The following is a 13,564-nucleotide window of genomic DNA, read 5'->3' on the forward strand; positions in this document are numbered from 1 at the left end:
AGAGCAGAACAAATTTTGTGGTTTAAGGATGGATTGAAAACGCAGGCAAAACTACCACTTTTAGCTTTTTATGTATACCTAGGATGATCAATTTTTTTCTTTGCATACCAAAAGGAACTTGGTTTGTTTTTATCTGTGTCTTACCCACTAACATAAGAGGAAATCATAAAAAAGGGAAGCAAGTACAAACTCATTTATAATAAACTCCAAAAGCTATCTTGCTCACCAGAAACAGATTTTGAAGCCTAAAACGTAAAACTTAAAAATGCCAGCTATTTTTTTTTAAGTTAAAGAAGCAAGTCAGAAACAAACACAGTAAAATATTTTCATATATACCAGAAAATAGGAGAAAAGGCATGTAGTATGCATGGTACATTAAAAAATTATAAAAATTTTCAAATAGAAAAGTTAAAAAAGAGTATAATGAATACTCTTGTACCTTCTACCAAGATTCAAATTGTTAACACTTGCCATTTTGGGCTAATTTATTATATATACACACACGAGTTTATACATATGTGTATATACAAAATATGTGTGTATAAATACATATATATATAAAATGTATGTGTACATGTATATATGGGTATATGTATGCACACATACATATATACATATGCACATACTTCCTGACTTATTTTAATTATTATTTTTTGGTACTGGGGATTGAACTCAGGGGCATTCAACAACTGAGCCACATCCTCAGCTCTATTTTGTACTTTATTTAGAGACAGGGTCTCACTGAGTTGTTTAGCGCCTCAACATTGCTGAGGCTGACTTTGAACTCGCAATCCTCCTGCCTTGGCCTCCCATGTGCACCACCACACCTGGTTTTCTCACTTATTTTGAAGTAAATTACAGACAGTTATATTTAACTTTGGTTTCCAATATCTGCTCTTCTGAATATATATAATAGAAGACCTTTTTATTCCATGTCTTGTGAAATTCTTAAGGTTAAAGAAAACAAGTAATTATTTTTGTGTTGTTGGAAAGCAAGATGGTCAGTGTAAGAGTAAAGATTCAATTGTAAAAATCAAAGATGTTAAGCAAAAATCCCTAAAATACAAATGCTGAAGTGTAATCATCAGTATAAGTTACTGGTTTTTCTTTCCCTTTAAAAAAAAAAAAGATATATCCTAGCTCTATTCACTATCAGGGTCAGGTAGCAATGAGAAATAACAACTCTAGAGCAAATAATACTCCTAGATGTTGGTTATAGTCTTCAAATATCATTCCCTACTAAGACATACCAAGGCTTTCCGGAGAAATGACTGATTTCAGAATTAGGGCAGGGAGGCATAATAGAAGGTACTGGAAAGTCCTGTTGTCCATAAATCATAAAAGATTTAAGAGAGCCATCAGAATATATATGAACCATCATGAAGAAGTTCACTAGCCAGAGATAGACAACTTAGGAATTAAAGAACATGATGACTGTTTTAGTCAACTTTTTCACCGCTATAACCAAAAGACCTAACAAGAACATTTTAAAAAAATATTTTTTAGCTGTAAATGAATAGTGTCCTTTTATGTTTTTATTTTTATGTGGTGCTGAGGATTGAACCCAGTGCCTCACACATGCCAGGCAAGCACTCTACCATGGAGCTATAGCCCCAGCCCCAAGAACATTTTTTAGAGGAAGAAAAGTTTATTTGGCATTCAGGGTTTCAGAGACTGCCAACTCTGTTGCTCTATGCCTTTTTTTTTTTTTTAAATAGTCACCATTTTTTTTTTAAGTTGTAGTTGGACACAATACCTTTATTTTATTTATTCACTTCTATGTGGTGCCGAGGCTCAAACCCAGCGCCTCACACATACAGCAAGCGCTGTACCGCTGAGCCCCAGCCCCAGCCCCTCTATGCCTCTTGAGGTGAGGTAGAACATCATGGTGGAAAGGTGTTGAGGAGGAAAGCTGCTCAGAACATGTACCAAAAAGCAGAGAAAGCTCCAGTCACCAGGGACAAAATATATACCCTAAAGGCATGCCCCCAGTGACACATCCTATCCACTTAGTTGCCACACAGGTAATCTTTATTAGAAGATTAATGTACTGATTAGTTTAAATAAGCTCTCATAACCCAGTCATTTGACCTCTGAACTTTCATTGTTTCATGCAGAGCTTTTGGGGGACACCTCACATCTAAACCATAAGCATAACTGAACCTAAAACATGGAATATATAAAAACACATACATTTCTAATGAAATCAAAAAGTGTCCCCTATTGTGCAAGAAACAATGGATCACAATTAGGGCATCAATTCCTTATTCTGAGAACATCAATTAGAGGGAAAGATAAATATATTGCCTTATTGGTTCAAATTATATAGCAGGTAGTTAAATAGTCCCAAGTTAATTACGAAAGTGCTGCAAAAAAGAATTACAGCTAGTACATATATAACATGGGAGACAATTGCCTCGCACACATGAGATTCAATCCTCAGCACCACATAAATAAATAAATAAAGATTAAAAAAAAAACCCACTATTTTATCACTTCTAATTAATGATTCAGGTTATAATCATAAGAACATTACATAAAGAGTTGATGGGTTTCTTTAAAATGAAGGAAACAGCTACTGTATCTCTTGATACAATGTAATATGAGTACACAGAACAGCCTATGAAGTAATCTTGTTCCCCAAATCTAATCGGGCTTTTATAGTTAATTTCCAGTGCATAAGAAATATAGAAGATAGAGGAATAACTATACTAGGAAGAAACAGACAAATCCAGAATATAGGATATTCTATATGAAAACAAACTCATTTTCTTCAACAAATCAATAACATAGAGGAAAGGAAAATTAAATGCAGAATATTAATATACTATAATGTATATACCTTGTTTAGATTCTGATTTAAATAAACCAACTGTAAAAATGTTTTTGAGTTACCTGGAAAAATTTCAATATGGGCTTGGTGTTGGAGGATACCAAAGAATTAGTTGTTTATTTTGTTAGATGTGATGATAATGGCATTATAGCCATAGACAAATTTTCATGTTCTTTAGATTTGCATGCCTAGGTATGTAAGGGTGAAATAGCCTAATGTCTGGGATTTTCTTTAAAACACTTCATAGCTGAGCTGGGGTTGTGGCTCAGCAGTAGAGCGCTCGCCTAGCACGTGTAAGGCACTAGGTTTGATTCTCAGCACCACATAAAATAAATAAATAAAATAAAGGTATTGTGTTCAACTACAACTAAAATATATATATATATATATATATATATATATATATATATGTATGTATGTTGGGGCTGGGGATGTGGCTCAAGTGGTAGCGCGCTCGCCTGGCATGCGTGTGGCCTGGGTTCGATCCTCAGCACCACATACAAACAAAGATGTTGTGTCCGCCAAAATCTAAAGAATAAATACTAAAAAAATTCTTTCTCTCTCCCTCTCTCTCTCTCTCTTAAAAAAAAAAACAAAACTTCATAGCTGGTGCGGTGGTGCATGCCTATAATCGGGAGGCTGAAACAGGAGGATGGTGAGTTCAAAGCCAGTCTCAGCAATGGTGAGGCACTAAGCAATTCAGTGAGACCCTGTCTCTAAATAAAATATAAAACAGGGCTGGGGATGTGGCTCAGTGGTTGAGTGCTCCTGAGTTCAATTCCTGGTACCACCCCCCACAAAAAAAACCCAACATACTTCATGTACACACAAGATGTTAAGTGGGGATAGTTGAAGCAAGTAAAGCAAATTAGTGGGATATTACTGGGATTAGGTAGTATAGGCATATGGGAGTTCATGGTACTGTTCTTTATACTTTTGTGTGGTTATGAAATTATAATAAAAAATTTTGAAGACATAGATATATAGAGAAATATCTATATCAAGACAAAAACATCTGAACACATGTTGAAGAAAGTCATTTCCATATGTCATTTAAAAATAAATGTGAAATAGTTTTAAGTAGAATTGTCAATAAGATGTTTTTATCTACCCATACTATTTTTTTGTTTTTTTTATGTACAACCACATATTTATTGCTAATTTTTACATTATTAAAAGATAAATTACAATATCACAATGACACTATTGAAATACAGAAGATAATTAGAAATTATTTGAAAATTATACTCCCAACAAAATGGAAAATCTCAAAGACATAAATTTCTAGAGTCATATGATCTAACCAAACTGAATCAAGACAACATATACAATTTAAACAGTTCAATTTCAAGAAAGGAAATAGAAGACACCATCAAAAGCCTACCAACCTATACGGGGTAAAAATGGGAGTTCATAACCCACTTGAATCAAAGTGTGAAATATGATATGTCAAGAACTATGTAATGTTTTGAACAACCAACAATAAAAAATTAAAAAAAAAAAAAAGCCTACCAACCAAGAAAAGCCCAGGACCAGATGGATTCTCAGCTGAGTTCTACAAGACCTTCAAAGAAGAACTAATACCAGTACTTCTTAAATTATTCCATGAAATAGAAAAGGAGAGAGCCCTTCCAAACTCTTTCTATGAAGCTATTATCACCCTGATACCAAAACCAGACAAAGACACATCAAGGAAAGAAAATTTCAGCCCAATATCGCTGATGAACATAGATACAAAAATTCTCAATAAAATTCTGGCAAATTGCATCCAAAAGCATATTAAAAAAGATAGTCACCACGATCAAGTGGGGTTCATCCCAGGGATGCAAGGTTGGTAGGTTCAACATATGGATATCAATAAACATAATTCATCATATCAACAAAATTAAAAATAAGAACCACATGAACATCTCAATAGATGCAGAAAAAGCATTTGACAAAATACAGTTCAAAACACTAAAAAAAAAATAGGGATAATAGGAACATATCTCAACATTGTAAAAGCTAGCTATGCTAAGCCCAAGGCCAACATCATTCTAAATGGAGAAAAATTGAAAGCATTTGCTCTAAAAACTGGAACAAGACAGGGATGCCTGCTTTCTTTCACCACTTCTATTCAACATAGTACTTGAAACTCTAGCCAGAGCAATTAAGCAGATGAAAAGGAATTAAAGGAATATGATTAGGAAAAAAGGAACTCAAACTATAACTATTTTCTAACCACATGATTCTATATTTAGAGGATCCAAAAAATTCCACCAGAAAACTTCTAGAACTGATAAATTAATTCAGCAAAGTAGCAATGTATAAAAACAACACCCATAAATCAAAGGCATTTCTGTACATCAGTGAAAGAAAATTAGAAAACTACCCCATTTACAATAGCCACAAACAAACAACACCAAAACAAACAAACAAACAAAAACTTAGGAATCAACCTAATAAAAGAGGTAAAAGACCTCTACAATGAAAACTACAGAACACTAAAGAAATTAAAGAAGACCTCCAAAGATAGAAAGTACTCCCTTGTTCTTAGATAGGCAGAATTAATATTATTAAAATGGCCATACTACCAAAAGCGTTATACAGGGGCAGGGGATATAGCTCAGTTGGTAGAGTTCTTGCCTTACATGTACAAGTCCCTGGGTTCAATCCCCAGCACTACTAAAAAAAAAAAAAAAAAAAGCAAAAGTATTATACTTTATACAGATTTAATGCAATTCCAATTAAAATCCCAATGACATTATGACATTCCTTATAGAAATAGAAAAAGCAATCATGGAATTCATTTGGAAAAAGTAAGAGACCCAGAATAGCCGAAGAAATTCTTAGCAAGAAGAATGAAGCAGGAGGCATCACAATACCAGACCTTAAATTACACTACAGAGCTATAGTGACAAAAAGAGCATGGTACTGGCACCAAAATAGATATGTAGACTAATGGTACAGAATAGAGGACACACAGACAAACCCACATAAATACGGTTATCTCATACTAGACAAAGGGGAAAAAACATACATTGGAGGAAAGATAGCCTCTTTACAAATAGTGTAGGGAAAACTGGAAATCCATATGCAGCAAAATGAAATTAAATCCCTATCTCTCACTCTGCACAAAATTCAACTCAAAGTGGACCAAGGACCTAGGAATTAAACCAGAGACCCTGCACCTAACTGAAGAAAATGTAGGCCCAAATCTTCATTATGTCAGCTTTGGACCTGACTTCCTTAACAAGACTCCTAAAAAATCACAAGAAATAAAATCAAGAATCAATAAATGAGATAGATTCAAATTAAAAAGCTTCTTTTCAGCAAACAATCAATAATGTGAAGAGAGAGCCTATAGAATGGGAGAAAATCTTTATCACACACACATCCAGTTAGAGCACTAATCTCCAGGATATATAAAGAACTCAAAAAACTTAACATCAAAAAAACAAATAACCCAATCAATAAATGGGCTAAGGAACTAAGCAGACACTTTACAGAAGAAGAAATATGATCAATCAACAAGTATGTGAAAAAATGTTCAACATCTCTAGCAATCAGAGAAATGCAAATCAAAAGTACTCTAAGATCTTATTTCACTCTAGTCAAAAAGAAAATACAAGCAACCATAAGCTGGTGGGATGGCAAACTGGTGCAACCACTCTGGAAAGCAGCATGGAAATTCCTTAGAAAACGTGGAATGGAACCATAGTTTGACCCAGCTATCCCACTCCTTGGTATATACTCAAAGGACTTAAAATCAGCATACTCCAGTGACGCAGCCACATCAATGTTTATAGAAGCTCAATTCACAATACCTAAACTGTAGAACCAACCTAGATGCCCTTCAGTAGACGAATGGATAAAGAAACTGTGGTGTGTGTGTGTGTGTGTGTGTGTGTACTCTATGCTTGTCATCTGCATTTCAGTCATAGAGGGAATACAAGGCATTTGAAGATTTAGAATTGACCTTTATTTTATCACTCATGACAGTTGGGGTCTGTGACACTGTTAGTTTGGGCTGCTTTAAATTATGACTCCTGGGCTGGGGTATAATTTAGTGGTAGAGAGCCTGTAGAGTGTACTTGAGACCCTTGGTATGATCCCTAACAAAACACATACACACACACATACACACTGGAATTTTACATAGCCTTAAAAGAAGAATGAAATTATGGCATTTGTGGGTAAATGGATTTGGAGAATATGATAAGCAATGTAAGCCAATCCCTAAAAACCAAAGGCCAAATGTTTTCTCTGATAAGTGAATACTGATTTATAAAGGGGGAGGGAGAAGAATGGAGAAACTTTGGATTGGGCAGAGGGGAGGGAGAGGGAGTGGGGGTGGAAAAGATGATGGAATGAGACGGACATCTGCATTCCACTCTGCATCGTGCACAACCAGAGGAATGAAAAGTTGTGCTCCACTTGTGTTTAAAATAAAAAAAGATAAATTACCTGTTATCAATAATCATAACACGGGAGGTTGGAATCCCCAAAACATCACAGCTCTGCAAAAGTTCTTTCTTACGAATCTCTCCTTGATTGTAGTAATTTCCTGAGAATAACAAATATAGTAGTAGATTTCTTTAACAGTGGAGACCTGTTTATTCTTCTTCTTCTTTTTTTCCCTGTTTATTCTCATCCCATTTGTTCCCTATAGGATTTAAGCTACCTGAAAAATGTGTGATTATAATAAGGAGTTGAAGAAAATGTAATACTTAAGCTTGTTATAAACTATTCTTATGAGAAGACTACCAGCAGTATACTCTTTTATTTATTTATTTTTTTAGTTGTAGATGGACACAATACCTTTATTTTAAAGTGGTGCTGAGGATGGAACTCAGTGCCTCATACTTGTGAGGCAATTGCTCTGCCACTGAGCCACAATCCCAGCCCCGCAGCAGTACACTCTTTAGAATCATCATTTACATGCTTGTCTGTCTGTCTCTCTAACTGTATGCTTGTCATCTGCATTTCAGTCATAGAGGGAATACAAGGCATTTGAAGATTTAGAATTGACCTTTATTTAATCACTCAGGACAGTTGGAGTCTGTGACACTGTTAGTTTGGGCTGCTTTAAATTATGACTCCTGGGCTGGGGTATAATTTAGTGGTAGAGAGCCTGTCGAGTGTACTTGAGGCCCTTGGTATGATCCCTAACAAAATACACACACACACACACACACACAAACACCAATCATCAACTATCTAACATTTATGAAAAAAGAGGGTGCTACTCCTGGGTATTATAGGAAAATGTACAGGCACCATTTGGGAAAACATCCTCTCTTGAAGTTTGGTAACTAGCACCTCCAAAGTTTATGTATTCTTTATTTTCCCAACATATATACTACAGTCCCTAAGAATAATCTTCCCTCTGTATATAGGACTCCTCTGCAGTCTTATAAATAATATAATGAAATTGGTACCATTTAAATTGCACATTCACTGTAAGCAACTACCTAGTTAATATACCCCCTTAATTCAAGTTTCCAACAAATAATGACTTGTGATTTGTTCATATTACTTAACTTTCTGGGATCAGTTTCTTTACCTCTAAAATGGCTAAGCTCATAAGGTTTTCTGGAGGGTAATTTGAGATAACATATCAGTGTACCCAGTTGGGTACTGAGTTAGTTTTTTCTTTCCACGAACTCTTTACTTTTACTTCCTGCTTCCTCTTTGTTTCTTTCTGAATTACAATTCATCTTTATCATCCAGATCATATGTCAAATGCCTTCTTCTATTTTCCCTGGAAAGTAATCATGTCCAGTATTTTACTTCTAACTATGAATTTTTCTCCATTATCAAATTATTAATTAATCTGTAAATGTCATTGACCTTAAAAGTCATGTGATGAAACTTGTATCATCCCTAATATTCAGCATACTGTAGGTATTCATGAAGGACTTTAAGAGAAGCTCTGCTTACTACAGGTAACTCAAAGAAAAACTACCATGTGAAACCCTTCAACTTGAGTTGGGGTTACCCTAGATCTGAACTGTCTCAATAGGAGACAATCATTACATTGTATCTGACAAAGAGACTAACACCCTAAAAAAACCGTAGAGAACAGTTTTAATTCTGGACTGTCTTCAACATACTTTTCCCCTCAGTTTTCTTTCTTTCTTTTTTCTAGCAGTACTGGGAATTCAACCCAGGAGCACTTTACCACTGAGCTACATCCCTATTTTGAGACAGGGTTACACTAAATTGCTTAGAGCCTTGCTAAATTGCTATGGCTGACCTAGAATTTACAATCCTCCTGCCTCAGCCTCACAAATTTCTGGGATTACAGATATGTGCCACTATGTGTCTGGCTGGAAAGTTTTAATTTGTTAGAATGAGAAAGGGACTGAGAATCAAGGTATTATGGTCTCACAACATCTGGCTGCCCACTAGCTACATGAATTCGGAGAAATTCTTTTTTTTTTTTTTTTTTGAGGTTCTGGGGATTGAACCCAGGATCTTGTTTTTGAGACAGACTTTTGCACAATTACTGAGTTTGGCCTTGAATTTGTTGTGACCCTCCTTCTTAGTTTCAGGAATTCCAGTACAGTTTTCCCTTGAATACCAAGTAATAAAAAAATGTATTTGGAAGAAAAAAGGTCCAAGTTTTTTCCCAATACAAAATGAAGGAGCTGGGAATGGTGGCAACATCTGTAATCCCTGTCACTCAGGAGATTAAGGTAGGAGGATTGTGAGTTCAAAGCCAGCCTCAGCAATTTAGTGAAGCCCTAAGTAACTCCGTGAGACCCTGTCTCTTAAGTAAAATATAAAAAATGGCTGGAGATGTGGCTCAGTGGTTAAGCACCCCTGGGTTCAATCCCTGATACCAAAATAAATGAATAAATAAAATAAAATGAGGGAGCTTATGCTGTGTCAAGGTCTACCCAGGATAACAAAAACCATATCATACAGTAAGAGAGAATTTAATGCAAAGATTTTGATATATCACCAATGAAAGAGTGAAGGGCTAAACAGGTACCAGTGAAGTGGTCAAGAGATTAGGGACAGCAAAAAGTGATAAAGGAAGGAGGCAGTATTATTGAAACAGAGAGGCCTGGGCTCCCAAAGGAGAAGTTGAAACCAAGAGGACTTGACCCCCTTCCATTAGAATGTGTCTACATACCCTAGCTTAAGAAATCATGATTCAAAAATGAAATTAGAATTTTTAAATGGCCAAAGGATTTAACTAAACATTCTCCAAAGAAGATAACCAACAAGCATGTGAAAAGATGCTCATCATTAGTCATTAGGAACATGCATATCAAACCCACAATAACATATTACTTCATGCCCATTAGGATGACTATAGTTCTGAAAACAGAAAATTACAAGCATTGAAAAGGATATAAAGAAAGTGGAACTGGGGTTGGCGATTCAGCTCAGTAACAGAGCCCTTGCCTAGCAAGTACAAGGCCCTGAGTTACATCCTCAGTCCTGAAAAGAAACAAAAGAAAGTGGAACCATAGTACACCACTGGTGGGAATGTGAAATGGCACAGCTGCTTTGGAAAACAGTTTGGAGATTCTTCAGAAATTTAAACAGAATTACCACATGACTGAACAATTGTACTCACAAGTATATACTCAAAAGAACTAGAAACTGGTACCAAAACATACTTGTAACACTGTTCAAAGAAGCATATTCACAACAGTCAAAAAGTAGAAAAATCTAAGTGTCTACCAACAGACAAATGAAAAAACAAATTTGGTATATATATATAATATTCAGCCATAAGACAAAATAAAATTTTGATACTTGCTACAACACTGATGAATTTTTAAAAAATTATTCTAATCAACATTAAGTCAGATATAAAATGATGATTACTATACGATTTCACTTGTGTGAGGTACCTGTAACAGTTAAATTCATAAGAGACAGAAAGCAGAAAATAGTAGTTGCCAGAGGCTGAGGAGAGGACAGTTATTGCTTAATGGGTTACAGTGTTTGTTTTAGATGATGAAACAGAGGTGATGGTTACACAATCTTGTGAATGTACTTACTACCACTGAATTGAACACTTAAAAATGTTTAAAATTGCAAATTTTGTTATGTATATTTTACCACAACTTAATAAAACATTAATAAAAATATTTTCATTCAGAGTTATCACTATAAAACTTAAATTATATCTTTACAATTGATGAACAAATACAGTTAAAGGACCGTTTAAATAAAAAAAATATACATCTATCCAGCTAAAATCAAGAAACATTGGGTCTGGGGGTTGTAGCTCAGTGGTAGAGCACTTGCCTCACATGCATGAGGCCCTGGGTTTGATCCTCAGTACCACATAAAAATAAACAAATAAAAATAAAGATATTGTGTCCATCAGTAAGTAAAAAAAAAAAAGAAAGAAAGAAAGAAAGAAAAACATTATCATATGCTATTATCAACCAATCTAGCTATACTTGGGAGAAGTTTTAATATTTCTAAAGAAACTGCATTCATCTTAACTTTTATTTATGGAAATGCTAATTTTTGTTAACTTCTCTGTTTGCAGTTGGTCATTAACAAGCCCAAACATATGGGAAACTATCTTTTTCTGAATATAGCAGGCATTTATTTATTAGATGGAATGAGAAGTATACAGAATCAGAACAGAGTCCAGCACATCACAGTGATGTTATCAGCAAGTATTTTCAATACCAAAAATAAATTAAATTTTGTTGACAATTCCCATCCTATGCTTTTTTTTTTTGTACTGAGGATTGAACCCAGGGACGCTCTACCACTGAGTTACACCCTGAAACAGGGTTTGGGTAAGTTGTAAGGGTTGAAACCTCAAATTGCAGTCTACCTGCCTCAGTTTCCCAAGTTGCTGGAATTACAGGTCTGTGCCACAGTGCCTGGCCCATTTTAATCATTTTAAGTATACTGATCTGTGCTACTGCACCTGGCCCCATTCTATACTTCTTTAGATTAGTACTACTGTACTTTCTTTTTCACACTTGCTTCTTTTCTTTTTACTGTTCAGAGGCTCTGTTTTACTGTTTTGTGTTTTTTTTGTCACGGTGGCATTTCTTTCTCTTTGGTCTCTGAAATGATCTCTTCCCTAATGTTTCATTAGCATTTCTTTTAGGGCTTCTCATTGTTTAATCAAATTGCCTATTTTTATAGCAAAAAAACCTAATTCATTACATAAATAATGAAAAGCTCTGAAAAGGATGACATGCTCCAATTAAAAAAGCAATCAGCAAGACATCAACAATTATTATTTTTTGAGACAGAGTTTTGCTGTGTTACCCAGACTTGAACTCTTAGGTTCAAATGATCCTCCTGCCTCAGCCTCCTGAGAAGCTGAGACAATAGGAGTATACCACCATACCCGCTGACATCAACATTTTCATATGCACTTACAAAGTTGGTGAGTTTTAAATAGAGGGTATGTATAAGGTGATGTGGCATATAAATTCTAAGCTAGTTATAAGAAAAAGGTAAGTAAACATATGTTTAAAAATATATATGTCTAATAAATAGCCTACAAGTTAACCTATTAGCATCAGTGTTTATAAATTGTTTTCAGTTAGATATTGGATGCCTATGTATTCTTTGGTTGGTGTGATCATATGATAACTGTACTAACAACTTTTAGAGAAAAGTACCTAAGTATTTAGATACATGTTAGTAAAAAGAACCAGTGAGATAAACTTTGAGTCGTATTCTGATTTTTTTCTAACTCCCTTAAAGTAATAAAATTCATATTTTAAAGTATAACCAATTTATTCCATTTTTACCCCCCCCAATGGTGGGGATTGAATGCAAGGCTTCAAGCATTCTAGGCAAGTACTCTATCACTGAACCAAATCCCTGATCCTTATTCCATTTTTAGCAGGATGCAATCAACACTCAAGATCATATGTTTTTAGAAATCCCAAATGTATTGGGTTAGACAGAATAGAATTAGACAGATGAAAATAACACTTTTGAGAATGGATTTAAATATATCTAAATAAAGATTACTTTGGGGGCTGGGGTTGTAGCTCAGTGGTAGAGTGCTCACCTAGCACATGAGAGGCACTTGGTTCAATCCTCAGCACCATATAAAAATAAAAGTATTGGGTCCATCCACAACTAAAAAAAGTTTTAAAAAATATTACTTTGATGAATTACTAACAATTAAAAAGCAATTATTACAAATAATCTAATACAGGGGCTGGGCTTGTGGCTCAGTAGTAGAGTTCGAGGCACTGGGTTCAATCCTCAGCACCACATAAAAATAAATAAACATCCCACTACAACTATAAATAAATAAATAAATAAACTAATACACCAGACGCCATAAAGCACACCTGTAATAACAGCAGCTTCGGAGGCTAAGACAGGAAGATTGCAAAGCTAACCTCAGAAATTTAGCAAGTCCATAGCAACTTAGTGAGATCCTATCTCAAAATAAAAAAGCACCCACGGGTTCAATCTCTGGTACTAAACTGAAACAAAAAAATAATTTCATATTTAGGAAACATGATGTATCGATACCTGGAGAAACACTCTTAGTATAGAATACCTGAACGTGAGATAAAGGTAAAAGTGTTCTCGATGTATGACTGAACTAGCAGAAAGGCAAAGGCTTTTTTCTAAAGGACTAAAACAATAGGTAAGTGTGAATCCTGAGAGGTATTATTGTGTTGACCCTAGGACTACTTGCGTGTTGACAATCTAAAGTTAGGAAGAAAAGCTTAGACAAAAATAAGATGTTTATACGAAAGATAGGACCTTCAAAAGGCAATT

General features: G+C 34.9%; 1 protein-coding gene across 5 annotated transcripts in view; it reads right to left on the minus strand.

The window, feature by feature from the left end:
• Nucleotides 1–13,564, minus strand: part of Pigl (phosphatidylinositol glycan anchor biosynthesis class L) — a 116,487-nt gene that overhangs the window by 96,142 nt on the left and 6,781 nt on the right. For all 5 annotated transcript variants that reach the window (XM_058572012.1, XM_046422085.2, XM_046422086.2 and 2 more), the window contains exon 2: nt 7,280–7,379. In XM_058572012.1, coding sequence (XP_058427995.1) covers nt 7,280–7,379 — 100 coding nt within the window. The remainder of the gene's footprint in view (nt 1–7,279; nt 7,380–13,564) is intronic.

The sequence above is a fragment of the Marmota monax genome, unplaced genomic scaffold (assembly GCF_021218885.2).
Source record: "Marmota monax isolate L192 unplaced genomic scaffold, Marmota_monax_Labrador192_F-V1.1 WCK01_AAM20220418_F8-fsc00311, whole genome shotgun sequence".
Taxonomy (NCBI): domain Eukaryota; kingdom Metazoa; phylum Chordata; class Mammalia; order Rodentia; family Sciuridae; genus Marmota; species Marmota monax.